The sequence below is a fragment of the Onychostoma macrolepis genome, chromosome 20 (genome assembly GCF_012432095.1).
Source record: "Onychostoma macrolepis isolate SWU-2019 chromosome 20, ASM1243209v1, whole genome shotgun sequence".
NCBI classification, from domain to species: domain Eukaryota; kingdom Metazoa; phylum Chordata; class Actinopteri; order Cypriniformes; family Cyprinidae; genus Onychostoma; species Onychostoma macrolepis.
In genome coordinates, this window is record NC_081174.1 from 21,970,928 (window position 1) to 21,997,720 (window position 26,793).

The 26,793-nt window shown below is 37.8% G+C and overlaps 2 protein-coding genes across 3 annotated transcripts; one reads left to right on the top strand and one right to left on the bottom strand.

Moving 5' to 3' along the window:
• Positions 1-33: 33 nt before the first annotated feature.
• Positions 34-18,489, bottom strand: kif26bb (kinesin family member 26Bb). Its single transcript, XM_058755583.1, has 15 exons — positions 17,260-18,489; positions 16,775-17,125; positions 15,518-15,892; positions 12,504-12,661; positions 12,225-12,396; positions 10,081-10,278; positions 9,658-9,751; positions 8,272-8,534; positions 7,323-7,503; positions 6,905-7,049; positions 5,711-5,870; positions 2,816-5,528; positions 2,574-2,743; positions 1,279-1,429; positions 34-1,143 (listed from the first exon to the last, which is right to left on the bottom strand). The coding sequence occupies exons 1-15, from the start codon at positions 17,308-17,310 to the stop codon at positions 944-946; spliced, it is 5,382 nt and encodes a 1,793-aa protein (XP_058611566.1). The 5' UTR covers positions 17,311-18,489; the 3' UTR covers positions 34-943.
• A 179-nt stretch (positions 18,490-18,668) lies between these two features.
• Positions 18,669-26,545, top strand: hnrnpub (heterogeneous nuclear ribonucleoprotein Ub). Of its 2 annotated transcripts, none has more exons than XM_058755584.1 (13): positions 18,669-19,269; positions 20,319-20,433; positions 22,133-22,206; positions 22,318-22,457; positions 22,537-22,636; positions 22,745-22,857; positions 22,954-23,217; positions 23,606-23,725; positions 23,810-24,107; positions 24,251-24,520; positions 24,608-24,864; positions 25,606-25,704; positions 25,894-26,545. In XM_058755584.1, exons 1-13 carry the CDS (start codon positions 18,816-18,818, stop codon positions 25,942-25,944), a joined length of 2,355 nt encoding a protein of 784 aa, XP_058611567.1. In that variant the 5' UTR covers positions 18,669-18,815; the 3' UTR covers positions 25,945-26,545. The 2 variants fall into 2 exon arrangements, with proteins under 2 accessions (XP_058611567.1, XP_058611569.1); XM_058755586.1 differs by having other exon boundaries at positions 18,669-19,242.
• The last annotated feature ends 248 nt before the right edge of the window (positions 26,546-26,793 follow it).

Below are 26,793 nucleotides of genomic sequence, written 5' to 3' on the forward strand. Positions count from 1 at the left end.
AACATTGCTTAATTGAAATAAAAACCAGTAAAGTGAACAACAACCTTTTATTAGCACATACACAATAAGGATCAAAGGCATTTACAATAAACGTGACTTGCAAATCATTTGCTTTTAGTGCAACAAATTTACACTGGGTGTTAAAAATGACTTCTTTACAACCTTGAAGGTGACTAGAACTCTAAGTAAAAGTTGCTTTTACAGAGGTAATTTTATCCCCAAATAAAGGCCACTTTTAAACTTGGCTTAAGCATATGGGTTACTACGTTTAAACTTGCGAAAAGAATCCCAAAAGTAGGCCTATATAACCTACTGTGTGAAACAATAAGGTGCTAGAATGTTATAGCGAGTTGTTTAACAATAGATAGCACATCGTAAACAAAAAATACTTGAGAATGAAACATTAAAATGAACATTTTTACAGATGGACAAGCAGTTATTTTACAGGTCACATGCTCATTGCATTCTGTAGTAGGCTATGCTGTTAAAATGTGGTTAAGCTAGTAAATATGCCAATATGAAAGTTAACCCAGGATTTGCAAATGTGCAATTGGAAATCTTGAACCCTGACTACCCAGAATTAACATTTGAACATTAAAGAAAACAAAAAAAACATTGGTTAACAAATTCAGACAGCAGTCTGCAGTCCAATGTGTTGTTTTGGCCTTATCTGTGCTAAAGCTAACAACACAAACACTGACAGCAAATTAGATTTCAAGTAGAGCCTGAACAGCATCACTGGAAGCTTTCTTATAATGTGATGATTTTGAGATGGTTAGAGGATTTGTACAGAGCTCCTCAAGGGACATAAGAAAGAAAAAATATATATATTTCAGTTTTTGCGTCATTTTTTTTCTCTCCATCACTATGTCCGTATATTTGCACGCATATCATTTAATATATTGCATAACAGGTAAAAGTGGTCATGTAAAATCTTGACATGCTATATTCCTGCGAACGCTGCGTGATCTACTGTGGGCCGATGCCGTAACTTTTGTCTGCACTTGGGTGTCACGTCAAAGCTGGTGACCATCAAGACATGTGCTTTACAGAGGTTAACATGACGCTCTAGCCGTTGAGTGACTTGCTCCAAAGCCTCTAAGTGCTCCAGGGAGTCTACCTCAAACGTTTGCCATAAGTCAACTGCAAAACACATCACACAAATAGCATAATAATTAATGATACAGTAAGCAGAACAATAAACAACCCTACAGTTTTCTGTCCTACTGCAGTGCTTAATTTTACTTAATACACATAAGCAAACATGTTAACCCTTACATTCACGGGTCCATTTTCCAGGGTCCAACATCAGATGATGCTTGGCATGTTCCAACTCTCGCCTGAGAGCATTATACCTGAGTCTCACCTCTGCTATTCTCTGCTGTCGATGCTCCAAGAATTTCAGCTTTGCACTAAAGAGGACTATACCCTGAAAATGTGGATGACAAAAAGTAAGTTTGCCTCCATATAAAATGTGAGTGAGCTGAGATTAGCATTTGACCTTTACCATTACACCACAGGGTTCTGTAATAAAGTAATATTACAGTTTTTCTAACACTTTTTAGCATTTTAAAACAAAATCAGACACTGTATTCAGCTATCTTAAGTCTAATTCAAATCTTAACCCACAAAGCCATCAAATACACAGATACACTGAATTACACACTGTGAAATTTATTTAAAACATATGACCATGACCGCTTACTACAATGAATGTGCAACTATACATTGTAAACTCTGCAAAATAATACTACTGCATAAATTAAAGTGAAAAATAACAGAAAAAAAAAACATACATTCCTGAACATACAGTTTTGGTTTTGTGATAACAATATTGTTTTGATGAAATTGAGCACCATTTGAGGAAAAGTATCTTTACTACTTGAAAAAAATAAAAAATTGTATATGAAGCATTATATATAAGAGAACACAACATTGTCAAAATTTCCTCAATGTGTACAATACATTATTGAATGAATAATTAAATAAATTTTTGAATGAAAACTATACAAATAACACATCTGAAAAACAAAATAATGTAAAATATTTCCTAAATATTCAACAAAAAGTTGCATATTTTTCAGTAATAGAAAAAATTGTGTATAAACAATGTAAAATCACATTTTTTCTGAATCAGTATATTGTTTGAGTCAGAGTAAAAAAAAAAAGGTATAATAAAAAAACAAAGAGTGTTTGAAGTTTTCTCAAGGCTGGAATACATTACACAACTTCTAAAATCGGACCAGATTTCAGCATTTACAGGTCATTATAAACACAAATTTGCACCTAAAACTCTGACTGCTTTGACTTTTGCCAACTAATGCTCTCCTACGGACTGCAAATTGGGTAAAAATCTAGGCAAAAGTCATGTAGGATATCCTAGCCTTTACTTCTAGAAAACAGTGTAATTGGCTAAAGAACAGATTTTTGTGTCTAAGCAATTCAGAAAACTTTACGAGTTGAATCAAGCACTACCAATTTAATGGACCATACAACGACAGCAGTTTGTGAATGAAATACAAAGCAGACAGACAGACAGACTTTTTTTTTCATTGACACATTTTGAACCTCACCTTGTTCCCTGCCCCACCTCTCTTCTGTACGCCATTTACATTATCAATCTCATAGACTTTAATTTCATAAGAGTCAGAACCACCCCGATCCACCCGGTGCGTTTTTGGCCCACTGACGGATCTCCTCAGTGACAGGAGGTTGTCTTGAGATGGACGTCTTAGACTGGACCCTGTGGACAAAGACAGGTGAAGAGCATATTGTTTTTTTATGCCAGAATGCATTGATTAAAAAAATTGCTTACCTATGTTGGTTCTTTTCTTGTTACTTCTCATGCCTTTAGCAGCACCGAGCGAGCAGCTCTGATCGCTGATGGAGTTGTGCGTTGAACTGCTGCTGATTGTAGCTTCACTGTCTCTCAGCATGCTTTCATAGCCACTACTGACCATACTGCTCCTGTTATAGAGTAAAGCCGTTTTACACATGGCAGGAGGCAGCTCCCCACTGAGAACACTGGTGGTATCGCTGGCATGGCCGCTGCAGTGGTGTGGAGTCCGTGGAGCTGTGATCCGGCTATACGGGGATGGCAACGTGTGAACGAAAGGTTTCATCGTCCCCAGTTCCTCACATTCATCTAAATCAGACCCACCTTGACTAAAAGCAGAAAGAGAATCTCTACTGCTTCTTAAAAGCTCAACTCTACCTTTCCGGACTGCACCGGGTGACTTCAAACTGCCGTTGTCTTGACTTCGGGATAGAGAGTGTGTTGACCAGGAGCTTTGGCTGACAGGTGCTCCATTAGGAGAAAAGCTTGAGCTCCGGTTGATCGAGTGTCTAGTGGGTTTGGGAGACAAGTTTGGCATCTTGTGGATCATTGAACTGGGCATGAATTTATTAACGGTTGTGGTCTTAGAGTGGCCGTTTTTTGATGGCCGGGTTGGATCGTTGGCATCATGCATGGGGAAGAACTGTGGAACCCTCCCGAGACTCTGGCTAGCTCGACACCTTACAAAGTCCTCAAAGTCTTCTTTAAAACCTAGTGGGCTGGGTTGTGCTGAAATGTAATCTTCATCTAAAAGGCCTTTCGGAGCCATATCGATGAAAGCAGTCTCTTCAAGGAACTTGCTTTTAAGTCTTGAGCTAGAATTACCTTCCAAGCTTCCCGTTGAGCGCCCGCTCTTACTGTGATCCCATGTTTGGCTCCTGCCGGATAATGCTTTCAGTTTTGCATTAAACAACTTGCTGCTCTCCTCAAAATGAGATTTAGAGTTGGTCTTAGTTTCAGTAGCCATGTTTATCATTGCATTTCTGGCTATTCCAGATTCTTCTTTCGTCTCTTTTCTTTTGAGATTGGGACTGTTTGTTGACGTTGATGGCATATTGTCTTTGGTCCATTCTATAGGACCGTCTTTCTTTGTATATTGTTTCTTCTCAGGAGTTTCTCTTGGACTCTTTGGGTTCTTTTGTTCTGTTTTCATGTGAGGGACATCCTTGACGTCTTTCTTGTTGTTTTGGCACAACCAGTTTTGCTCAGGTTTAATTTCACAAGCATATTTTCTGGACTCGGAGACCTCACAGGCAGGGTCAAGTTTAACCATGGCTCCTTTAGGTATCTCCTTCATATCTTCAGTCAGGGGCACCTCAGACCAAGTATCATGTTGCGGAAGGTTTTTCGAATCGATGAAGCCGCCTGCCTTGTCAATATGTGCATTGATTTTTGTGTGTTTAATAGCTGCATCTGATGAGGCCGTGAAGGCTTCATGCTCTGAAGTTTGTGCATTAAAGTTGGAACTATAAAAACTTGCTGTTTGATCTTCACCTTCGCTGCCGATAATCCTGACAGACTGACTTCCTGGCGTTAAAGCCTGGAGAGAGTGCGACTCATGAATACTTAATATTTGTGCCTTTCCTTGCTCAGTGGCCCCATTTATTGTTACCTCCTCAACCACGGTATACACAAGCTCATCATGTCCATTAAGATCCAATGGCTTCTGAACAGTCACAGTGATGGTGGCCCTCATCTCTCGCTGTTTTTTTCCTGTACAACGTGGAATGTCTCCATTCAAAGAGGCAGACACAGCCGGTGGGGAGCTCAAACTGGAAGACAGGGATGATGAAAAAGAAGAGGATGAGGTAGACCTCGGAGAACTCTTGCCGATGGGTGATATTCTTGTCTCAGATTGCATTGTGGAATTATCTGATAATCTCATTTTACCTTGGTCTTCCAATTTCAAAGATAGTGCAGTGGGCATCATATTCATTATTTTATTATGAAGCTTAGATTTGCCTAGAGATTGGCTAGACAGCATGGGATCACTCGGTTTGACAACATCTAACTGTGGCTGAATAATCTGTGAATTGGCGGTACTTGGAATTTCTTCACTGTTGTGAATTATGGCAAATGTTTTTGAGGAGTTTCCTTGTCTGGTACTATTGGGTTCTCTGTTGTTTAATGCTTGAATGTCCAATGAATTGGATTTCTTTTTGGTTTGGCTCAAGCGAGGTGATTTGCTCATAGTGTTCACTTCCTGATCTTTGCATAGATCCAACTCTGTTCCGTCTATGTTTCCCAGTCGATTCTGGAGTTCTGCAAATGTGTTGCACTTCAGGCACTCAAAATCTGATTTATCTTGCAAAATTGTTGGTGTCAACTCTTCTTTAGTCTTTTCTTTTGATATCTGCTTCATGCGATTGGCAATTGGTGGAGAGATTTCACAAAACTTCATCAGCGAGAGCTTTTTGGACTCCAATTTGCTCTTGAGTAAGGATGGAATAATAGGTAAAACCTCTCTGCTTCTATTTGTAACCTCTTTATCTAGGAGGCCAGAAGGATCCATAGAGATAATGGTATCACAAGACTTATCACTCCCAGGGTAAAATACTGGATCACTAGAGAAACCAGGAGAGGAGAGATCTTGATCCAGTGTTCCCGTAGATTGGAATCTCAGCTTGGTGGAATTATTACATTTCCTCTCGTTGCCTAAGCTTCTTCCTCCAGGCGAGCTTGAGGAAGATTTCTGAAAAAAAGAGCAAAAATAAAAAACTTAGCGTAAATTCACAGCACTTGAAAACTGGGGAACATGTCCATAATTAAAAAAAAAAATAAATGTACATTTTATAACTCCTATGAGATATGTAAAATGATTTAAATAAAAAGTAAAGCATGGTCTAAATTAACAGAACATGTCTATAAGCGTACCCTTATCTTCTTTTTCTGCCTTCGCATTCGAGTCACAGTCTGCATCGTACAAAGGCTTTCTGTAAGGTCCTCAGACAAGGTGGATATATGGGCAATAATTGTGGTGGAGCAGTTGACATTGCTCAGAGAGTCTTGCAAAAGCATGGCTAATTTACTTCCCCTGTAATGAAGAAATTATCACTGATAATTAAATTTACTTAAAGGGACAATTCACCCAAAAATGAAAATTACCTTATGATTTACTCACCCTCAAGCTGGTGTATATGACTTTCTTCTTTCAGACAAATACAATCTGAGTCATATTAAAAAATGTCCTGGCTCTTGAAAACTTTATAATGGCAATGAATAGTGGTCAAGATTTTTTTTTTTTTAAATAAAGTGCATCCATCCATCATAAAAAGTGTTCCGGGGGGTGATTAAAGGACTTCTGAGCAGAATCGATGTGTTCGTGTAAGAAAAATATCCTTATTTAAAACTATAAACCGTAAACTCTAGCTTAACTCTAACTGTTGTACATGCGACTGTGTGTATGTAGGACGTAGGTGTAGCGTAAGCTAAAAGTGACGAACACAGAAGCACAGACGAGACAGCAAAACAAAACACCGGTCACAAATTAGAAGTACAAAACAAGGATTTGCAAAGATTTCGATATAAGCCAAGAGGAGACTGGTTTTCCTTTGCTTGAAACAAAACTTGGTTCTCGTGAGACTTATTCTTATCGAAGCTTATGGTATGCCTACGTCCTACCTCATCCACTGGAACATTACTGTCTTGTGTACACGTGTACGACAGTTAGTGGAATCTAGAGATTACAGTTTATATAAAAGTTTTACATATGGATTTTATTCTTGCACAAATGCATCCATTCACTTCAGAAGGCCTTTGTTAACCCCTCGGAGCTGTTTGGAGTACTTTTGATGATGGATTTATGCACTTTATTTTGCTAAAAAACTTGACCACTATTCACTGCCATTATAAAGCTTGGAAGAGCCAGGACATTTTTTTTAATCTAACTCCGATTGTATTCATCTGAAAGAAGAAAGTCATATACATCTAGGATGGCTTGAGGGTGAGTGAATCATGGGGTAATTTTCATTTTTGGGTGAACTATTCATTTAATTAAATCACTGTGCTTTATGTTCATATACTATTAGTAATTTCCTACTTTTATAAATGGGATATACATAGACGTACCTATTTGGGACGTGATTATGTCTGTTGAGATTGGCCGTGATAAAGTTTCCAAGCTCAGCGAGGCAGACTCCACAGTTGCTTCCTTCCCTCTCCCCCACACAGCTCCCTAAATCGATCAGGCTCAGCTTGCTTTGATCCACATTCACTGAGGAAAGTATATATTTTAACAACACCAGAAATTTCTAAAATAATATTAAAGAAACAAACAATTTTAAGAAAAATGTCATATCATAAATGCAAAACAGTCTTTTTTTTAATATGCTAAAAACAGAAACATGTATGAAATTTCATTCTCCTGGAACAGTATTGTGTGAGAAATGTCTTCTAATGGGCCTTTGTATATCAAGATTTGTACTGAGAATCTGCTCATATACATTACATCTCTATATTAGAGCCATGAAAAGGCAACTGAACTCACTCCCAGATTTGGTACTGCTTCCTATGTGCTGTTGGCGAACATGTAGGGTGAAGAACATGTGACAACAATGTGGTGGTCTCCCTCCACTGTCCACCATGCCACTGCGAGATGCAAGAGCTGCATCTAGTAGGAAAGCTGCTCTTTCTGGAGTTGGAGCATTAAGTACACTGTGGTTGCAGAGCTGGAATCAAGATAACCAAATCCAATAATGAGACTCTCAAGTAAATGGGAGTGTTTCAATTAACATATCAATGAGTATGTATTACATTTGTATTGATTGCTCATAAATATAGATAATACGCCATGAAAAGGGTTATAAATGTCATGCAAAATGTTGTTTTAAGGAATATTCTTGGTTCAGTATAAGTTAAGCTCAGCATGTGTGGCATAATGTTGATTAGAATTTGCACTTAACTCTCCTTTTATTTATAAAAAGCAAAAATTAGGGTTACACTGAGGTGAATGAAGCCAATCCGCAAACATTAAAATACTCACTGTTTCAATAGTATAGCCATAAATTGCAAACAATATGTTAACGTGATTTTATTTAACCTATTCTGCATTACATATCATTTTTCAATTGACATGACAACTGACCACCATAAACCTTACAATAACTATTAAAATGATGAAAATGGACCCCTTTCACTTCTATTACAAGTGTCTAACTTATACTTTTTAAAGAAAACTTGGTTAGGTTGATCATCAATATTATGCCACAATTGCTGTGAATTGTGCTTAACTTGTACTGTACCTGGAATATTTCTTTAAATGCTACATGAACGCTGCATATGCTTGAATTAAAATTCAGCTTTTCCATCATCCAACTATATTTTAGGGAAATTTTCAATGCATTTGTGCCCAATATGCACAAAGCGCTGACAAATAAATGGAAATTAAAAATAAATTAAAGTCTAGATATTAGAAAGGAAGTGTGATCAACACTTGCTTGTACTCCACAGACGGGGTCCTCTTTGAGGTAAGCATCTGGTTTATAGGTCTCCTTGCAGTTGCCCGTGTCAACATCAGCAAGTAAATCCCTGATGCCATTCTTTTCCCCACAGACCTCTACAGCTGACACGGAAACTGAGATGTTTGCCCATGTCTTGTCTTTCTTCCTGGTAATGAGCTTGAAAAGCCAAGATATAGCACAAGGAATGATTCCAAGGCTTTGAGTGCAGCCATCGTGGCCAATCATTGTGTAAGACATTCCTGTAAACCAAAAGAAAGCCACTTTTTATAACAGATCATCATTAGGCGGAAAATCCCCTCATAAGGGTTTTGCAGAATAAATAATCTTTTAGAATGACAAAAATCCACAGACTGAAATATGCTTAAATACGTGGTGAAAGAATTTACAAACTGGGGTGTAAAATGCGTTGTGGCAATGTCATGACCAATTAAATGTAAAGCACTTTACTGGCAGTCAAGCATGGGCCGGTTTAAAAGATTTATGATGTCTGGCTGGGAGCCAAGGGCCAACATGGAGACCGGGTAATTCAATCTAGCTAATAGAGAATGATGTCATACTCCAAATGCCATGTTGTCATGATTTTGGGTGGATAACAATTAATAACCTTAAAGGTAAATGACCTGTGATGACCCACTGTGTAGCCTCTACGTTTAATCCACATTTATTGAGAAGCTCCACAAGTCGCACACAGTGGTAAAAACATATGTGAATCTGAACCTTTTTGTGTCAACGCCTTTGGACGCAGAGCTACGGAAGCCTGTTTGCCTCAGAGTAAAAAATGAAAAGATAATTGTGAGATGAGGTTTAAAATGAGAAAAAGCATAAACGGTCACATTGTGCTTCATGAAGATGCAAATATGAGAAATAAGGTTTACAATGATTAGATTTAATGTAATATTGCAAGCTACATTGTGAGATATATAAAGTTGTACTTGAAAGATATTCATTTTCATTCATTTTTGCTAAGTAAAACAATCCTACAATTAAAATTACAAAGCATTGATCAAAAAAAACTAAGCATCCTATCATATATCATCCTACTACATATTATTGGAAAACATGGAGCTGATATTGCATTTTATGGAAGAAGTCTATTATAAAAATCTAATTCATTTATGTTACAAGCTATCAGAATTTCATCTCACTTTTTGGCCATATAGATAACATCCACAGCATTTTATGTCCTGAATAAATCTGAGGTGTTAATCCATTTTTTTTTACAAAACATAAAACATAAATGCAAGATTTTCACTTATCTATTTTGTTCAGTAAACTTTTCCATTATAAAAATAAAAACCCTGACCTTTATTTCATATGCCATGCTTTACAGGTTTAAAAAAGATTTTAATATCACTCACTTACCCACATTGGTTTGTCCGAAGCTTAGGATACAACCATCAGCTCCTGCAAGCACACACTGCAGCACTTCACACAAGCTGTTCTCACAAACTTCTGCCTGAAAAATAATACTTCAATTTGTTCTGTTTTTTCTCTTTTTTTATGACAACACTGTTTCCTCATTTGTCATTTGTACAAAAATTACATGAACAATTCAAGGACCTTTCAAATGGAATCGGTCTCTTGGGATGTGGAATTTTTTATCCAAATGTGCATCTAACACTGCTTGTACTGGATAAGAATATCCAGATATTGGATATCTGCACTCAAGTGACCAAATCTGAGAGTGTTGCAGAAGTTTGGATATTATGACTCAGATGGGCTCCAGACAATACGCAGATCAGTTTTCACATCATAAGACAGAAATAACAAAGCAGTGGCCCTGACCTGGGTTGAATCAGGGCCAAAGGCAGCATCAAAGGTGAAGGTCTTTGAGGAGACTGTAGTTCCAGCAGTCTGTCTCTGAGGGTTGAAGGTGGGTACATTCAGCACTGTGATCTGTTTCTTTTGCAGGTCCAGTTTGAAAGAGTAGGACTGAGATGGGTCAGACACAGGAACCGAACATACTCGCAGCATCACTTTGACCTAGAATAGGGTGAATAAATAAATATATAAAGTATATATATATATATATATATATATATATATATATATATATATTTTTTTTTTTTTTTTATGTATTGCTTGCTCCAAATATAAGGTTAAATTATATTAAAACCTTATATTTATTTATTCATTTATATTATTATTATGTATTTTAGCTAAGGGCTTAGTTAAGTCCTACATTAGAGGATAGGAGCGGTGAAAGAAAGCCAAACCATTGTGGTCAACATTGAAATCTCTGCTAATGCAGTGGTGATAAGGATGGTGAATGCTTTATGATTTAATACTACCTATACAGTATATATTGCAGAGTACCAGACTTTTACTGCGACAAAACATGTTCCTGTAACTATAACCACAATGGTAATATTTAAAACTTAAAATATCCTATGCACTTTCTATAAGCATGATGTCACTGAAAACACATAATGCTTTGTCTGATATCTAATGCATTTGTCCAGTGATATTATCTTCTCTGTCCTGAGTCTGTCAAATCATATTTACACCAAATGAATTATTTAAGAATCCATTATCTCTGCTACAGTTGCTGGATGTGCAGTGCTGAGTGCGATCTAGCTACCAGGTGCTACCCTGAGAGCAATATAATTTGAAACTCAAGACGAGTCCCATCAGTGTGAACCGTGGAGAGTGAAGTCAGGGCGAGCTACAATTAAACTAAATTGATTTCCCTTCCTCAAGGAGGTGGTGCGATGGAATGGGAAGGCCATTAACATCACGTTCAGAGGTTACAGTGTGAGCAGCTTCTCTAAAATGTGAGGCAGCTAGAAAGCAGCCACATCTCAAGGACAGACTGAATGACATCTAAATCAGAGGGGTGCTATGTAAGAAAGGAACATTCTTCCTTATTCAGAAAATGGTACTCAAAGAAAAATGTAAAATGATGGAGACTCCAGTCATAACAGTAGCTTATTAAAGCTGTTTAATTTTACATGGAGGTCATGGGAGCTGTCATGTTAACATCACATGACCAGTCAAATACTCACTTCATATTGCTAACTAAATAATAAATAAGGACGTATGTGAACAGAGATTCTTTACTATGGAAGATGTAATTCACCACTGAGGAAATAAAAAAGTTTGGGGTCAGTAAGATTTCTTTTAAAGAGATTAATACTTTTATTTAGCAAAGATGCATGAAACTCAAAAGTGACAGTAAAAATGTTTCAAAATATGTCTATTTCAGATAAATAATTTTCTTTGAAGTTTCAATGCATTGAATAATCATAAAAATGTATCATGGTTTTTACAAAAATATTAAGTGGCAGAATGTTTTAAACATTGATAATATGAAAAGAGCATATTACATTTACAGGATCATGTGAAACTGAAGATATGAGTAATGGCTGTGGAAAATCCATAAATAAATAAATAAAAATAAATTTTATAGTATATTAAAATAGAAAACAATTACTTTAAATTGTAATAATACTTCACAAAATTACTGCCTTTACTGTATTTTGATCAAATAAATGCAGCCAATAAAAAAATCTTACCAATCCCAAAACATTTCTGACATCTTACTCACTATTTCTCACAATCTCACTTATCTCTCATAATCAGACAAAATAGTTTATAATGTGACTTATATATTTCCCACAGTGTGTTTTTTAACTTTAATTTTAAACTTACAAGCCTTTACTGTATTTCTACCATCTGTTTCTCAGGCATGCATATTTCTACAATCAGTAACTGAAAACTTAACAAAGCTTTTACATAACAGCAGAACATAAATCAAACTGAGTGCACCTTAAAGAAAAAACAATCTGAATTCTGTCTCTTACCAATTTAAAAGCAAATGAACAACTACTATTATCTAACAATACAATATCACGTAATAATATAATTTTGGTGGTGTTAGGTAGCAAACATTCATTAATTAACATTTGGAGTAAACATTTAAGCCATACCTTTCCCATCCCAGGTGTTTCCTTGCTCTTACTAGCAGCTTGAAAAATGATTGCTGGTGCTAGAGGAGGAGATTTCTGCATAAGACTACTGAAGTTCATCATGCGTTGGGAAGCACTGCTCTCTGAGAAGTGCCTTCCTCTTCTAACCATTACGTTCAACTTCTGTGCTGCCCTATGGAAGTTCAGTGATTTGATAAGAGTTTAGCTTAGATGCATGCGCATTACAACACACACCTTTAGTTATTTTAGTTCTTTTTTATTTTCTGGTCAGCACCTTACCTGACAAAGAAAGACAAGGCAGCAGATGTTCCTGCAGGGAGCAGAGAGGACATACTGGAAGAACGCGTTGGCTGTGTGGCGCCGTAGTTGCACAGTGCTGTAGAGGTCACATTCTCCTTTTCATTCACCTTCCCTGCATGCAAAGGACTCTGGGAGGACTGAGAAAGATCTATCTTCACTGATATTGTTAGACTCAGTAATTAAAGGAATAGTTGACCCGCAAATAAAACTTTTCAGATTTTTTTTTTCACCCTCAGGCCATCCAAGATGTGGAGTTTGTTTTTCATCAGAACAGTTTTGTAGAAATTTAGCATTACATCATTTGCTCACTAATGGATCCTCTGCAGTGAATGGGTGCCAAACAGAGTCCAAACAGCAGACAAAAACATCACAGTATTCCACAAGTAACTCACACAACTCCAGTCCATAAATTAATATCTTGTTAAGTGAAAAGCTGTGTGTTTGTAAGAAACAAATCCATAATTAAGGCATTTAAACCATCACTTCTGGCCAAAATAGGAGTCCTAATCCATAAGAACGCTTCCTCCAGTAAAAAGTCCATCACCTGTTGTCCTCTCACATCAAAATCCACCAACATATTTTTGTTCAGAAGACAGCTTTTTCATGGATAGAGAACTCATATTTTAACTAGAAGCAGTGGTTTGAAGTTAAAAACATCTTTTTGATGAATTTGTTTATTACAAACAGATTTTCACAAGACGGTAATTGATGGACTGGAGTCATGTGGATTACTTTTGGATTACTGTGATGCTTTTATAAGCTGTTTGGACTCTCATTCTGACGGCACCCATTCACTGCAGAGGATCCATTGGTGAGCAAGTGATATGATGCTAAATTTCTCCAAATCTGTCCCGATGAAGAAACAAACTCATCAACATCTTGGATGGCCTCAGGCTTCACCAAATTTTCATTTTTGTATGAACTATTCCTTTGATACACTAAACTGGACAGGCAATATGTTTAGTTCGATGAATTTTCAGCGAATGTCTTTCTGACATTGATTTAAAAAATATGCCAGTGTGAACACTACACCCTGAACATGAGTGTGTTTAATGCACTGCAGTCAGACACTATTATTAGTCAAAGCCACTACAAGCTGAGTCATATGTGCAGATGAAGTCATGAACCTCTTTGTATGTGTCTCAGCATACTGGCAAAGAATGCCTGAGGCTGCAGGCACTGACGGGACGGGTCATACTTCAGCCCAAAATCTAACCTCTTCTAGGCAGAATAAAAATATTCACACTGTATTTCTTTGCCCCTGTTCAAGAAAACCATCGCTTGCCTGCAGTCATCCGCATATCTAGAGTCACTCCCTGCCTTTATGTCTCATCAATGCTTCAATCCAGCCATGCGAAATAGGAGCCCCCTCTTTGCTCCCCCTTCATTGGCAGAATGTAACGCCAATTAGCGCTGGGAGCAACCCTTGGGCAGAGATGGCAATATTGGCTCTACTGTTATTTTCTTCTCCGTCTCTGCTTTCTTTCTCTCACTTCTCTGTCCTCCAGAGAGAATCTAAGATTTAATTATGTGCACATCTTTTTTTTTTTTTTTTGCCATTATGCTTTCCATGCTTATCTGTGTTTGCTATTTCAAATACAAAACTACAAAATGCATCTCTTTTGCTTTAACTCTATGCATTAATCTTTTTTTTAAATTCCACTTCAAGGACTGAGTTAGTCCACCTTGAATGTTTGTGTAATGAAATGGAGCTGGACTAATGGACTCGGTCTGCCATCATGCTCTCGGTCAGCGTCATATAAAGATCTGGTACTGAGTGCTGATGGAGCTGTCTGAGACGATCACTCTCTGCCTCACTTCCATAATGTGTTCTCATTTCATCTGTATTTACGAGCGCTGTGTATGAATATTTCACTGGTCATTAAATATTACAGCGATATTGATCAAGCTTCTTTTTTTCTGACAGGCTTCTCTGTGGCATGGATAAAATGTGGCTTTAACCATTAACCAGAAAAAGTCCTGTATCATCTTCTGGATCTAATCAAGGCCGACTAGAGGGTTGTGTATCATAAGACAACACACATGTGTCCTGGTGAGTCCTGGTGAGCAGACATAGCTATACATATTTAATTTATATTCTCTTACATTATGAACATGGATGATGTTCTGGACATAAAATATGAACAGCAGAGTGCTTCTTTCTTTACTAGAATTATTTGGAAAGACTGTAAGACTTTATCATGTTTTTAAAATAAGTGTCTTCTGGTCACCAAGGCTGCATTTATTTGATATTAAAAATATGGTATGAATATTGTGAAATAAACATTATTGCATTTTAAAATAACTTTTCTTTAAAATGTCATTTCTTACTGTGATTGTAAAGCTGACTTTTTCCTTAAGAAATTTATTTAATACGCTGAATTAATGTTCAAGAAATATTTCTTATTATTACCAATTCTGAAAATTTGTGCTGCTTATTATTTTTGTGAAAACCATGATACATTATTTAAAGAGTCTTTGATGAATAGAGATTTCAAAAGAACAACATTCATTTGAAATAAAAATCTTTTGTAACAATGCAAAAATCTTTACAGTCAGTTTTATCAAATTAATGTCCTTGCTGAATAAATGTGTTAATTTCTTAACCAAAAAAACTTTTAAATGGTAATGTATGTTTAGTATTATATTAAATTGATAGTTCACCCAAAAATGAAAATTGTATCATCATTTACTCCCCGTCATAACATATTAAACTTGTATAATTGTCTTTATTCTGTGTAACACAAACAAATATAATTTGAAGAACTCAATGGGGTCCAAACCAACACTGAACCCAACTAACTTTAATTTTACGGACAAAATTTTTTTATTTTGTATTCCACACAAGTAAGAAAGTAATACGAGTTTAGAATGACATGAAGGTGATTAAATCATTTTAATTTTGGGTTAAGTGACCTAAAGTGTTAGCATGAACAACAGCAATACATACAGCAATAAATACATTAGAAAATTCAAATAAAAAATTGGCCTACCTTTTGAGACATTGAATTGTTTCCTTTGCATGAGGACAGGGGCCACAGGGCCTCCAAATGCTGACGTCCTTTAATCCAGCAATCCGGTGCTGCATTGCTAGGCCTCTGATGGGGGTCTGAGACAACAGATCGGTGGCTTGATGTTCTGGGGAGCGTTTTTGAGCCTGAGTCTAGGCTTGTGGATGGGATGTTGGCAGCGGTAGGTGGAGCCCATATGGCCCGGTCCTGGGTGAGGATCGTGCGGATAGCCTCCTGCTTCAACTGGCTAAAGTGAGTGGAGCAGACGCCACAGCGTCCGTCCGCATTGCCCCAGGCTTCTACAGTACTAGCAGGTGGTTTCATGCTCTCATAAAGATGAATGAAGATTTTGGGATCCTGAGGCACCGAAAGAAAATTGTTATTGGTGACTTAACTCATCAGAACATATCGGAAACTGTGTTTATAATTACATATATTTAAAGAAAATGATTTTTAAACCACAATATTCTTTGGTGACATGATAAATAATCCCCAGTGTTGTTTTAGGATCATTGACATCATTAATATTTTGATTCAGTTTTTATTTTTTTATATTCCATTTCATTTTAATATCAGTTAAAGTTGTGTTTTTGTCACTTTATGTGTGTGTGTGTGTGTGTGTGTGTGTGTGTGGCAACTATAAAATAAAATGTATTTTATACTTTCAGCTAACTTTTTTTTTTTTTTTTTCAAGTAACAAAATTGTTTTAATATCAGTTTCGGTCTTAGTTGACTATAATAGCCCATCCTATTTTTATCTTAAAGTAATTTCTCAATCCATCTTATATATTGTGGGAAAAAAGGCCAAAGATTTTGAGTTTATAAAAAAAAAAAAAATCAACTATGATCCACTAACCTATTTTTCCCCACCACCAAATACTGAGACACATGCCATCCACAAATGCATTTCTGTCTCAGCTGATCACATTATAGTGCCATTTACTTTATTGTTCTCAGTAGGAACTGAGTTTTCATATCCCACCCATTATACTCCATATTCTAGTGTAATCAAGGCTAGACCAGTGTCACATGAATCACAGACCAACTGCAAAAGCTAATCGATTTAAACTCGTTTCAGGGGAAGGGAAAAAAAGCATGCGCCTCATATGTAATTGAAATATGAGACAGACTGCTGATGGGGTGGACATGCATGCAGCAGTCCACTAAACACCATCCAAGAAAATGCATGATAATCGTTTCTAAATGTATGCAAATAGATGGTACAAGGAATATACTTACTTTAGTAGAAAGATTTTCGTCAGATACTTGTTTTAACGCTTCCCTTTTGAAGACGTTGAAATGAGAGATGCACTTTTTGCACATATGTCCTGTGTCGAATAACGTCTCTCTTTTCGTCCCGGTGGACTTGATGGAGTTGTATTCAGGGGGGTAGCCGTTTAATGATTCTTTGGACCATTTTGACCGTAGGAGAGAGTTGGTGAGGGGTGTCGGGAAGGAGCTTGCGAACCCTGTCCAAGGTGCTGCATGGGAATCATATGCTGAAGAGCCAGCGCCTTCGGGCGGGAGACGCTCCTTCTGCGCTGCCGCTGCGTGACCCTTGAACACGGTACCCATTTTAACGTTGCTCATCTGTGAACCGTTAACCGCCCATATTAACTGTATTCAATATTCAACACTATATTTAGTCCTAATGGAATATAAGTGAGTTAACAAATGATGCATATTACTTACAGTCATACAGAAGTACTTAGTCACCTACTTACCATGAACCGCTCACTGCCTGTTGTTTCACAGTATCCTGTTTGATTCTTCATTTTCTGAATGAATAGACGCTCAATAAATTCGTTATCTCAACGCGTCCTCCACAACAAGATTCCATTCGCTTAAAAAAATAAAATAAATAAAAAAATTCACGCAAAAAAGCTGACTTTACTTAGAAAAGAAAGAGACGCGTTGTCCTCGTAGCGCATGCTGTGATTTCGCATACCGTGTTTTATGTTCTTGGAGAACTAAAAGTGAATATTTGATTTCCGTTTACGCAAATGCGAAAAGTCCTTGAATTAAATCATCCCCCGCGAGCTGTTCTGTAAGTTGCCGTTGTTTTTAATGCCCATTTTGAACTTTATTCCGTAGGGAAACTGTGCAAGCAAGGCATATATGATGAAAAAAAGCTTTTTATAGCCTATTCATCCTTGGGTTGTTGTTGCATTATGTCTTCATCTTTTTTGTTCTCCGCTACAGTACCACCCACTTGTCATTGCTCTAAGGAATTGAGATCACAAACACTGTTGTGGTTACCATATAGTGAGATTGATCATGAGATATAGCGCCACCTATCGACTAATATTTAAATCTGCAAACGGCAGTGCTACCCACATGCGGATTTATAAAGCCAACAAGACACCGCAAAGTTTGGAAATTAGTGTTTTGGGGTAGCCTATTTGTATAATCACAGCACAAGAAATTTGAATGACTCTGTGTGATGAAAAAATATAATTGTGCAGCTATTAGGATATGTTGTGTATTCTGAGATAAAATACTTTTTCTGTTTTGTTAAAGGTGCATTAATCAAAAATTAAAGCCTTATCCCCCTTTTTTGCCTCATGTCGGGGGTCTTTTACTCCACATTTGAGCTAAAGGCTCCCTAACATGGGGCAAAAGATGGAGAGGGGGTTACTAATTGTTGAAAAAATATTGATTGTCATACATACATGCAGCATCATATTTGAACATATATATGACTATTCAACTAAACACTTTGATTTTACATTTTTTTGCACAGCCAACAATTATGTCCTTAAAGTCATTCCTGGCTAAAAGAAACCTGTTAAACTGGTAGGAATGAGGTAAACATTGAGAGGCTTACGAAAAACACTATGAGTGAGGGGAGTATCTGAACTATTATCCATATTTTAAAACAAATGTAAAAAATAAAATTCATAAGGGTGACATTTAGAAAGTTCATTATATCGTTTATATGTGTATGGATACATTTACATTTGCAATGCTCATTAAAGGATTTCACAATGCCAGTAAATCATCTTGAATTCACGAGGCAAAATGAATAGTCTCTGTGGTTTTAAGCATCTAGGAGGAGCATTACGGTTGAACACGCCCAGTTCTCTCGATGCTGTTGCGTTGGGAGGGGTCTAGCACCTAAGGCGCCATTGAATTGTTTTGCCGGTGGACAGACGCAGAATCACCGCGGCTGTGCGCAATTCAGAGAAGCAAAGCGGCCGTCGGCTCTCCCTGGACTGCAATATTCCAACGATCGAATCTTTTAGTTTTTTTTATAGCCCATCTACATTAAAACGACAACATGAGTGAAATCAACGTAAAAAAGCTTAAGGTGAACGAGTTGAAGGACGAGCTCAAGAAGCGTAATCTCTCCGACAAGGGACTGAAGGCCGAGCTTATGGAGCGGCTGCAGGCCGCGCTCGACGCAGAGGCCCAGGCCGAGGAGGAAGAAGCTTCCGCGGCAGAAGCAACAGAAGAAAAAGAGGCCGAGGGAAACGGTGTTGCGGTCGAACAAGAAGAGCCGGAGGGCGAGCGCATGGAGGCCGAGGAGCAAAATGGAGACGGAGGTGATACCGCTGTTGTGGGTGATGGTCAGGACGACGAAATGGGCGAAGAGGAGGAGGAGGATGGGGACGCCGGCGTGGAAATGGACAAAGCCCTCGATGAAGAAGAGGAGGAGGAGGAGGACGAAGACGACGAGATCATAGACAAAATCGACGATGAAGATGGTGAGCCTGAATCTCATCCATTAGAGGGTGAGTTTTTTTGTGTTGAAACGCCGGGAGTATCCTGTTCACGTGCGCTTTGAAGCCGGTGAGATCATCGTTTAGCATGTGGCTAACGGCTAATCGGTGGCTATTGTGTAGATTGCTAACGTGCTAATCCGGTCGGTTTCAGTTTACGCGCTAGTTCGTGATTTAGAGTTTAAGATTTTGAAGGTTTCTTTGTTTTTAGCCGTGTTAGCAAAGCTAATGCAATCACCCGCGCGAGCCCTTTGTCTTTAGGAGTTTGTTGCTATTGTTGATATTTTCCTACGTTTAAAGGTACATTACACATTCTAATCTACAACTAACGGATTTCTATTCTTTATCGCATTGATTTTGGTCGGTTTAGCTAACGTAGTTTCAGAAATCGCTCGCTAGACAATCGCCTCGCTGCATGCTTGAGGCGGGTCGCCCTCGCGTGGACTCATACGTTGCTGTGCAGAAAACCTTACGGCAGACTTTGAAAAAGTGAGGGATAATAGTGAAATTAATGCATTTTCAGCGGGTCATAGGGTTAGGAGTATTATAAGATGGGGGAAAATTACAAAAAACGTCGAAAGAAAGGGACATTTATTAGTTTCGTTTCGGGTTGCTAGAAGGCGCCATCTACTTCCGTGTAAGGTCAGTGCAGGATAGTGCGTTTTGATGCTGTTCTCAGGTTATTTGTTGTCAAAGATGTGAGCATTGGCTGACAGTAGGCTAAATGTGTATATATTACCAGAAAAAAAAAACAACACAGTCATTGTTTTTTGACTGTGAATGCATTACATTTTAGAGAAAAGCACTTTAGAACACAATCAATAGGAATCGCACCACCCAGTTTTTTGTCTGATCTTGTTTATGCAATCAGATCAGTGCTTGCAGTTTATATCCTGAATGCCATAATGACATAACCAAACAAAATATTCTGTCTGATCAGAGGTGGTTGGTTGATTTTGTTACTCTGGTGGAGTCCGAGCACTCCTGTCGTGTGGGCCACCCTTAAAACCCAGGGTCCAACACGTCCGGGCATTTCATTACTGTTTGTTTTATTTTCAAAGGGGATGCGGACAAAGACATCAGTGCTGATCAGAAGAATAAGAAGGGTGTTAAGAGACGCCGGGAGGAACATGGAAGGGGCTACTTTGAATTTATTGAAGAAAGCAAATACAGCCGGTAAGGATGGGAGCAATGGCCTTCATCATCCCCGAAGTGCCACTTTTAATATATATTATATATTGGCTTTAAGTGCCAATGCCTTACCTAGAAAAATACAACCCTCATCTACCTCTTAACTAAAGTAAAACTTTGTTGAGGGTCATTCCTGGCTAATACAAAACACCTTACCTTCAGTAAAATCATGAAACTACACTTCAAAGAGTGCTCTGATGGAAAAACAATGTTATTGTTAAACACACACTCACACACACACTCTCACTGTTGTCAGGCTGACTGTATGCGCGTGTGGCGAATCAGACAGCAAACAAAGCAATGACGATAGCACGAGATGCGGCATCTGTCATGGCAGGGGAGGGCCAGCGACGTAGAGTTTATATCGCAAAGTGTATCATGACGTAATGTGGCGGTTAAGTAATGATAATGAAGCAAATTGTTTAAATCCTCAGACGTTCCTTCGTCGTTTGTAACTTTTTTTTTTCTTTTTTTTTTTTTTTTTCATTTGAGTGTTTTGGGGTTTTTTTCTTTGTATAATTCTGAAAGGTTAAATGATATATTTTAATTTTTTAATTTTTTATTGTAACAATAAATTTGTGTATTTGGGAAAAATTATACAGAACTGTAATAACTTTTCCTTTTAAAGTCTGTTTCATTCATGGTCAGCAGGTAAGTACAAATGTTTGCAGTTCTTCACATTGCATAAGGAAAAGAAAATATGTTTATATCTGTAATGCATGTTCTGACTCTCAAGTGTGTGGTGCTCAATTGCAGATTTAATAAATGTAATTTTCTGCCTAGGTTTGATTCTCTGGCTTTTGTGCTTCTCACCTATAGTGAACCAATGTTTAGATTAAAAAAAAAAAAGTTTCAGTCTGCTGAATGTTCTTTAATTATATAGAACAAAAATGTGTATATCTATATTTTTTTAATGTATCAGAATTCCTAATGGAGGATCTTGAGCATGAAATACGCCAAGCTATTATTTGAGCCAAATAAATTGTAGCAATATCTACTTGTTTATTGACGGGATGTCCCAGGCAGTGTCGTCACTTGAATTTATGGGGCCTGATAGAACATTATAATGGCAGCAACCCCTATACACTAAGAATTGTAAAGACTTGTTTATGGCCCCCCCCCCTCGTTACAGGGCATGGCATGACATCTGTGACATGATGTTGGTTACTACAGAAAACAATTTGACAAGATTTCACCTCCAGATGTCCCTACAAACAATTTTTCAGAGTTTGTGCTATATAGAAAATATCATCTGGAACCAGTCTGTACAAGCAAGGTTAGACCAAAACAGCTGTAAGAACTTTAGATTGTTTTGGCCTTTCCAGGAAGATCTGCATGTAGATATAAATATAAAAATACCCTTTGACCTTCTCAGACCATTACCTGATAAATTGGAAAGGGCAACACTTTTTTCACATAGCACAACATTGCTGCTTCCTATTTTACCAACAAGTTTTCTTTCAGGCTTCATGGTGGGGTACACTGGTAAGGAATGATGGTAAATTTTGCATTCACAATTGTGAATTCACAAAACAGTATAAGATGTTATGAGCAAACAGTGTAAGGTAATGTAAATCTACTGTTGACGCTGCTGTGGCTATGAGGAAGGATCTCACCTGGACATGGGAAGCATGCCAGTCCATCACACTCCTGCTTCATTAATGGCTTATTAACTGTATTTCAGGTCCAAGTCTCCTCTGCCACCTCTTGAGGAAGAAGATGAAGAGTTTGACGACACCCTGGCCTGCCTGGATCCCTGTGAGTGCTTTATATGTTAAGAAGCATGTTGACTAATAGTGTAATGAACTTTTAATAACTGTATTAAGTTGCTCTTGGACTAAGCATTTTTTTCCCTCAATATTTCTATAGACAACTGTGACCTTAATTTCAAAGTCTCCCGAGACAGATACAGTGCCTCCTCTCTTACCATGGAGAGTTTCGCTTACCTTTGGGCAGGTGGCCGTGCCTCCTATGGCTTAAGCAAAGGCAAAGCCTGCTTTGAAATGAAGGTGAGTACTACAGCATATTTATGTAAACCGATGAGAAAGTGATGAATTTTGAATCATTATTTGTCTCCTGCTTTTGCAGATCATTGAGAAAATCCCAGTCAAGCATTTAAACAGCAAAAACATGGACTTCCATGATGTCCATGTTGGATGGTCCTTGGCTAATGGAAGTCTTTTGCTGGGTAAGTACAGTTGGTTAATATTAGCATGTGCTTCTGTGACCACAGTGTATGATTGCACAGCCCTATTTCATCTACTAAAAACACGTATATGACTTGTTGCTGTTTTAGGTGAGGGGGAGCATTCCTACTCTTATTCGAGCAAAGGGAAGAAGACTTCAAACTTTGTGACGGAAGACTATGGGGAGAATTTTGATGAAAATGATGTCATCGGCTGCTTCATTGTAAGTCGTTCATATCAATCTCACACGGTAATTGTATTTTTCCCTTTTAGTTTATATATTCTCATGTACTTTGGTGTGTTTCTTTATCTTGCATAGAATTTCGAAGCAGATGAGGTGGAGATTTCCTACTCCAAAAATGGAAAAGACCTTGGTGTGGCTTTCAAGGTCAATAAGGAGTCCTTGGCCGAGCAAACACTGTTTCCTCATGTTCTTTGCCACAACTGTGCAGTCGAGTTCAATTTCGGTCAGACGGAGACACCATTCTTCCCTAAGGTGGAGGGCTTCACCTTCCTGCAGCAAATTCCTGTGGATGTGCGTATCAGAGGACCTAAGGGACCCGAGACCAAGAAAGATTGCGAGGTACTTTTTTTTTTTTTCCTTCATTTGTTTTTTTGAGAATGCTTTCAACAAAAATATTAAGCAGACCAACTGTTTCCAACATTGACAATGTAAAAGGATCATGTGTCACTGAAGACTAGAGTAAAGCCAGCTGACAGCTCTGCTTTGCCATCACAGGAATCCATTTAGATTTTAAAATAGAAATTGTATAATTCATTAAATGCACCCTTGGTCAGCATAAGAGGCTTCATTTAAAAAAAATTTACGGACCTGAATTTTTGAACAGTAGTGTAAAAGAAAAGAATCTATAAAAGTTCATGACATGTGAAACAATATGAAAATGGTTAACTTTTTATTTATTTATTTTTGCATGCATTGACACAATTGTAATCACTGTGTTGGTTTCAAGGTGATCGTCATGGTCGGCCTTCCTGGATCTGGAAAAACTGCTTGGGTAAATAAACATGTTGAAGAGAACCCTGGCAAGTTCAACGTCCTCGGGACCAACACCATCTTGGAGAAGATGATGGTGAGAAACGTTCTTCTTTAAAACTTTATCTTATGTCTTAATCTATCTTATTTTCTTGTCTAATTTCACTTTTTTGACCTGCAGATTGGCAGCATGAAGAGACAAAACAAAGACACAGCAAAACTCTCCGCCATCTCTCAGCGTGCTCCTTTGTTCCTGGGCAAGTTTATTGAAATTGCCGCCCGCAAAAAGAGAAACTACATCTTGGATCAGACAAACGTGTCTTCACCGGCCCAGAGAAGGAAGATGTGTCTTTTTGCTGGCTTCCAACGCAAAGCTGTAGTGGTCTTACCAACAGATGAGGCCTTCAAGGAGAGAACACAGAAGAAAGCAGAAACCGATGGCAAAGATGTACCCGAGCATGCCGTTCTGAAAATGAAAGGTAAGACGTGATGTAATTTCACCATTGCGTCTTCTAGTTTTCCTTGTAGTCTAAAACAGCATAGTTTAAATGAAATAAAAACCAGCCTGGCACACAAAGTAGGAACGTCAGGAATACAAATGATATTTTTGACCTCTCTACAGGTATCTACACGTTGCCCGAAGTAGGAGACTGCTTCTCAGAGGTCACCTATGTGGAACTGCAGAAGGAGGAGGCTGTCAAGCTCTTGGAGCAGTACAAGGAAGAGAGTAAAAATGCTTTGCCACCCGAAAAGAAACCAAACCAGGGCACCATAACCCCCAAAAAGGGAGGTGGACGAGGCAAAGGGCCTAAGAACCAGTTTGGTAGGGGTGGTGGTCCAGGCCCACGTGGAGGCAGAGGTGGATTTCAGGCCCGTGGAAACTTCAGAGGATGTAAGCCAGTTTTTAATTTAATGTTTTTTAGTGAGCTGTCATGTTAAATATACATTGAGAATTATGTATCATATTTTCTCCTTCTAGTACCAGTACCACATCGTGGTTTTAATCGTCACCCGCGTGGCTACATGCCACCGCCGCCGCCACCCCCTGTCTTCCGAGGAGGGTTCCATAGCCGAGGTGGAGCTGGTGGGATGCCCAACCGGGGAATGGGCCCCAGGGGTGGGCACATTAGAGGTGGCAGAGGTGGAGCAATGGGCCGAGGAGGGCCTCCACACAGAGGTAACATGCACCGCGGGGGTGGACAAGGCAGATCCAACAACAGAGGACACTTCCAGCCGGTTAGTTTGTATCTTTTGCAATGAAGTACACTACTGTTCAATAGTTTGGGGCCGGTCATTTAAAAAAAACAATCTTTTAGAAAAGTATAAGACTATATTTCTTTGATCAAAAATACAGTAAAAAGTGAATTTTGTTTTATTGTATTTGAAAATGTAATTTATCCCTGTTTTAGTGTCACATGACCTTTCAGAAATCAATATGCTGTTTTTTGGTGCTTAAGAAACATTTATCAATCCAGAAAACATTAATAGAAAGTATGGAAGCCTGTTTCTGCCATGAGATAAAAAATCATTGCAATTCAGACTTTTTTTACTTTTCAATTCGAAGAAAGGTTTGAGTTGTGAGAAGTCACAGTTACCTTTTATTTTTTTTATTCCCCGGCAGAAACAAAAAAAAAAAGAAGAGAGAATTGGGATGTAAATTCCAAATTGCAAGGGAAGAAAGTCAGAAAGTCAACTCAAAGAATTCTTGAGTTGCCATCTCACAATTCAGACCTTTTTTCTTAGAATTGTGAATTTATATCCTCCGATTCAGAGTTTCTCACAGTTCTGAAAACATTCTCAAAAGTAGCAAGTAGCATTACTACTTTTGTTTTTGTTTTTTTTGAATATTTTATCCCATGAAGGAAACAAGTTCATAAAGTTAATAACGGCATTTATTGGATATTTTTTTTCCATCATTATAATTTTCTTCAATTGGACTTTGACAAGGAGAGTAATTTTGAGTTTTCACATTCATAGAAGTTCCGTGGCAGAGGAGGCCATCAGCAGAATCGTGGTGGTTTTGGCAATAAAAACGGATCTTTTGCCCAAGCCTTTAACCAGAGCTGGCAACAAGGGGTAAGTACAGCTATTGTGTCTCATAGAGAAAGCTAATATTTTAAAGGGTCACAGATAAGCCATACATTGCATAAATGTCCAATGAGAAATCCAACTTATTCAAAATCATAAGATTGGCTATTATATTAAGATTACTATATAACAAAATTGTAGTCCATTTAACTGATGAAACTTTCTTTGACCCTTTAGTTCTGGAACCAGAAGCCATGGAATCAACAGTACCACCCAGGATATTACTAAGTGCACATTTGTATTAAAGACTTATGGCCTCTTGTGCGCTGAAATGCACAGCCACTGAATAACCATCCACTTTTACGGTCCTTGTTTATTATAATTTTTTAAAGGAAGTCCATTTTTAAATAAGAGAAGCAAGTGGCAAACAAACATTCCGCCTACTGAAGTGAACAGTCTACGTTCTACATAGATGTGTGCTTGCTTCACTCTCTCAGATTTTTGTAAAATGTATTTCCTCCCCCTTTTATTTTGTATCACAGCTTTGATATACTGTTATATCAGGAATCCCAGCATTTGTCTTGTGTGAGGGATGCTTTGAATTTCAGGGTTGTGAATTTTATTCTGTAAAATGTCATTTTTACTCTGTAAATTATTATTTTTCATTTTTTTGTGTAAAAGGTAGTGTTTAAAAATCCCTGTGAACCTTAATCTTTTAGAAGCTTTTGTCAATAATCATTCATAATTACACAGCAACTCTGCCCTTCATGTTCAGTGGAGGAGTGAAAATATATTTACTTCTTACAGGTTCAAGTCTTTCTTTGTTTGTTAGCCCAGACTGTAACAGTTACATCATAGGTTTGCAATAAATGATGTGCTTGCTTTTCTATGACCTTTTATGGCTTTTGACTGATGTCTTGAACAATCCATTTCAAAGAGCCTTTTGAATGTCATTCAGATTTCTTTTAATTCAGCACCATCAGACTATACTTGATTGCCTTTGTCTTGTAGGGCATACAGTAGAAAGATTTTTAAATCAATTTAGTCAGTTACTTTATGATGATTATAATATTTTTTTGCACTGCATAAATATCCGCATTTGTGTCATCTAAGAAACCAAGAGAAGCTACAATGAAA